Source organism: Camellia sinensis, chromosome 13 (genome assembly GCF_055761805.1).
Source record: "Camellia sinensis isolate YWXY chromosome 13, ASM5576180v1, whole genome shotgun sequence".
Lineage (NCBI taxonomy): Eukaryota > Viridiplantae > Streptophyta > Magnoliopsida > Ericales > Theaceae > Camellia > Camellia sinensis.
The window spans coordinates 33639624-33643914 of NC_138973.1; the positions used below are offsets into that span (position 1 = coordinate 33639624).

Genomic DNA, 4291 nt, shown 5'->3' on the forward strand with positions numbered 1-4291 from the left:
AGAATTACACACTCTCTGTAATTCTCTCTCTTTGCTCTCAACTCACACCTCTCAGCTCCAATTCTAATATCTATATCATCTCCCTCCCGTCTCTATTTATACACAAAGGAGTAGGTGAGAGAGCCTTCATTCTTGACTTTTGACATGGTTGGTGGCCACCAAGCTTGACTTGGTTGGTTGCCTTGGTTGGTTGCCTTCCATTGTTGACATGAGGATCACCCCTTTCACATGGGGTGACCTCCAGAATCTGTAGCCAATATTCAACAGAGAGAATTGAAATTTGAAAGCAAAAGACTGAGATTAGGAGGTATAAGAGAAGAAGATGAATTTGAAGAAGATGAATTTGCCATCGATGCTCATTAGAGCTGGAATGGCTCTGATACCATAACAAGAAATGAAGATTTTATTTCCTCGACTGATAATGAAAGTCATTACAGATATTTATACTACAGTCTGTTCTAACTAACTAGCTAAGTTGTTACACAACTAACCACTTTCCATTACAACACTTTGTATCTATACTTGTATCTATCTATCTTTGATCAGGTGGCTTGTCTTTCACATTCTGCACATGCTTAACGTGATGCCTCTGCTTTAACTGTGGCTGCTCCATCTGATCAGTTGAAGCCTTGTCACAGGTTCCTTCAATACTCTTATCAGTATGATATGGTCCTATCAATGTTTTCACACGTGGTTCTTGATAATATAGTTCACTATTTGCTGATATGGGAGGTTATAATATATGTCTATTATGATATATGTAAAATTCATACAAGCCACATTCCTCGTCTCCTCTTCCTTAAAGAAATCCTTCTTTACTAAAACCCTCAAAAAAAAAAATTCTTTCTTTTTTTAACATTAGGTCTCTATATTGTGATGTATGTTGTATGAAAACCAGCTTGTGTTATTTTTGCATTTACTTCTACACACACTGTCCTGACATCCACACATTAAGGATTGTGCAAGTGTTGGCTACAGGTCCAATATTAAAAGTTTATATATTCCAAACGTATTGAGGGCTTATGGCGCACATGTTGAAGAGTGTCCATGCACTGTTAGTGTTGGACTCATACGAACATGGTGCATCTTTTACATGCCAATACTTGACTTGCTTTCCCAAGCACCCCTAAACCAAAAAGAAAAAGGAAAAAAAATCATATACTGCTGTAATCTTCTGTCCGAGAATCAACTGAACTGGGGCTGTTTGCTTTTTCAATTTTCAGCTGTGGACTTCTTCAACCAGGTGAATTTGCTTTATGGTACCCTCACAGAGTTCTGCACTCCAGAAAACTGTCCTACAATGACTGCAGGCCCCAAGTATGTCTTACTAACTTCACAGAAATTCAGTTGTCATATTCCGAAAAAATTGAGTTCTCTATTCAATTACATCAGTTGATGGTATAAACAAGTTCACCTAACACTCTTTGGCCATGTTTGTTTGGGTGGACATGAGCTTGGGATTGGACTAATAGTCCAATAAAATTATTAATCCGATGTTTGGTCAAACAATTCAAGTACGGATTAATTATTTTACACTTACTATTAGTTAAGATAGGATACATAATCTAACGGATTGGTTGTCCTAGGATTATTAGTCATGGGAATGCTAACCAGTCCGCCCAAACAAACATGGCCTTTATGTTATCAATGTGGCTTTCATACATTTTTTGTCATTTGTTTCCATATGTTTTCATATATGGTTGCGGTATTTTTATTTTATAAAACACCAAAACCAAACCTCACCTTGTAGACCCTACGGGAAAGATTGTAGCCTTTGTTTATACCATTAATATGTCATACAACTTGCATGATTTTTTCACAATCAATGCTAGTGTCGAGTAACTATTGGGCATGTGCTCTCATGCACACATACTTGACTTAACAAATGTCTAGGTCAGGTACTTGGGGTTAATTATGCAGATCATGCTTCTCCAATCAGCTCTAAGCACACGCTCACACATGATTACTGCAAATAGTCAACATGAGGGTGACATAATACAAAATAATTGACCAATTTCTATCAGCATAAGTTATAGTTTTCTACCGATTTTTTTGTCCCTTTGGTAAAGTATATCTTGTAGTGTTTTCAATTTTTAAAATACTTATAGACTAAATTGCTTTTAGACTAAATTGCTTTTTGATCAATTTTGTATATTTGATTTGCCATGCAATGAGTGATGGATTAATTTTTTAATAATTTATAGATATTATATTTATTTTCTAGATAATATTGTAAGAATAGTGTGTTCGAATTTGCACAATGGAGTTTTTCTAGTTTTTTAGTTGGTCACTTTTTTTGAAAACTTTTCATTTTAATTTGAGAATGAAGGCCTTCATTGCTGTGTCATGTCTATTTCTTTTGGGGTAAATTTCTGTCAGTGTCTATATAGTGTTGTATTTGTGTCTTGTATCTGTGTCAATGCTTCTTAGTTACGGGAAAAGAAAACTCTATTAGATCCAGGATTGCTTGATTTAGTATGTCAATGGAATGATTACCAACACAGCATAGTTCTATAATTTTACAGTTTGCTAGTTCCTGACTGCATGTAGATAAAACTTTACAGGTATGAGTACAGATTGGCTGATGGGGTACAAATCAAGAAACCAATTGAAGTTTCAGCTCTAAAATATGTTGAATATTTGATGGACTGGATTGAATCTCAATTAAATGGTGAATCCATATTTCCTCAAAGGCTTGGTAATATATGGTTTTGATTTGTTTCCTAATTTATTATTAATCTTTTTTTATAAAAGTCAAAGACAGTATCTTCTTGAAGATTCTTTGAGTTAAATTTTTGTATTATTGATTATGCTTTTTGCCCGGTTGGGTCTGTTTTGTTCCCTTTAGTTTATGTTTATTCTTTATTCTAAATTTTGTAGGTGCCCCCTTTCCTCCCAACTTTAGAGAAGTTGTGAAGACTATATTCAAACGCACGTTCTGTGTTTATGCTCATATTTATCACTGTCATTTCCAGAAGATTGTAAGTCTTAAAGAGGAGGCCCATCTAAATACCTGCTTCAAGCATTACATATTGTTTACCTGTGTAAGTATGCTTCAAGTCTTGAGACTCATTTTATGTTCTTTGTTCCCTTCCAAAAACTGGTTTGGGTTTCAATTTACAAGCTGGTTGTGCAGTTTTGCCACCTGTATATGATGATGTTTGTAACTATCATATCCTAATATTGTTCGGAAATTTCACTATACTGTCTTTATGCAGGAATTTGGACTGATTGACAAGAAGGAGCTAGCTCCACTTCAAGAGCTCGTAGAATCCGTTGTTGTCCCTTGATAAACCGGTGTGTACTTCCCGATAGAATCAACTATCTAAGGGACACAATAAGCTGACGTAATAATTAAAAAAAATTGATAATTAGTGATTGACTAGAGAGATTGTCTGAGATGCTTGGTAATTGATATTATTAGTCCAGTGTGCAAGTGCTCTATGATTTAAGTAGGTATCTATAATCGTTTTCATGCCAAAGTTCTTTCTTCCCATGGATCAGAAAATGAAAAGCAATAAAGCAGTCTTTGTCACCTTAGGCTGTTTGCAAAATGGCAAGAGAGCACAAGCAGCCAAATACAAATCAAACTAAATTTCTACCGATCAACCCAATTGCTTCACTTGCTGAGCCATGCCATTAGTAAAAGAACTGAGAGCTCTAGACCCATCGACGATGCTCGTGGAACAGTGAAGGTGGATCCTATGATTAGTATATAGAGTGAAGACAATCTATATTGTGGTATCAGAAACACTTATAAATTTGAAATATGAGTTCATGTAATTGTATCAGCCATGGGCTTTTCTTTATTTGTGTGGGGAATATATATGCTGTAATATTCAAACCTATCATTCGAGATATCATTGCATTTTAATTTGAGAGTTCCTGTAAACATAGCCTTGGATGGAATTGAGATTTTTTTTTTTATTTTTTATTGTGGAATCTAGGGCCTTTTTGAATCATTGCATTTGTTGAGTTTTCATAGAGTTGAATATGAAAAACTTGCAATCTAAAAATCTTGAAAACATGTACAATTTTTTTTTAATATCAAGGGTTTGTGGCAGTGCATCCACTGGACTTGTTTGTAGAGATCATGTTCCCAGAAAATGATAAAATTGTGTCCTGTTAAGTAATTGAGATTTGAGACAAACTTACTGAGCTCAGTTGAGTAGGTTTTTGTTTTTTTTATTTTTTATTATTTTTTTTACCACCTATTATATATTTATTTGTTTTCTTCGATTTTGTGCCCCCTATTGCTTAGGCAGCTTCAGCTGGTGTAAAACAAAGGCTT

General features: G+C 34.8%; 1 protein-coding gene across 2 annotated transcripts; it reads left to right on the forward strand.

Annotated features, from left to right (window-relative positions):
• The first annotated feature begins 267 nt into the window (after positions 1-267).
• On the forward strand, positions 268-3874 carry LOC114301674 (MOB kinase activator-like 1A). Of its 2 annotated transcripts, none has more exons than XM_082901900.1 (5): positions 268-638; positions 1224-1317; positions 2565-2698; positions 2881-3044; positions 3219-3874. In XM_082901900.1, the coding sequence occupies exons 2-5, from the start codon at positions 1301-1303 to the stop codon at positions 3288-3290; spliced, it is 387 nt and encodes a 128-aa protein (XP_082758026.1). In that variant the 5' UTR covers positions 268-638; positions 1224-1300; the 3' UTR covers positions 3291-3874. The 2 variants fall into 2 exon arrangements, with proteins under 2 accessions (XP_082758026.1, XP_082758027.1); XM_082901901.1 differs by having other exon boundaries at positions 2565-2671.
• Positions 3875-4291: the final 417 nt, after the last annotated feature.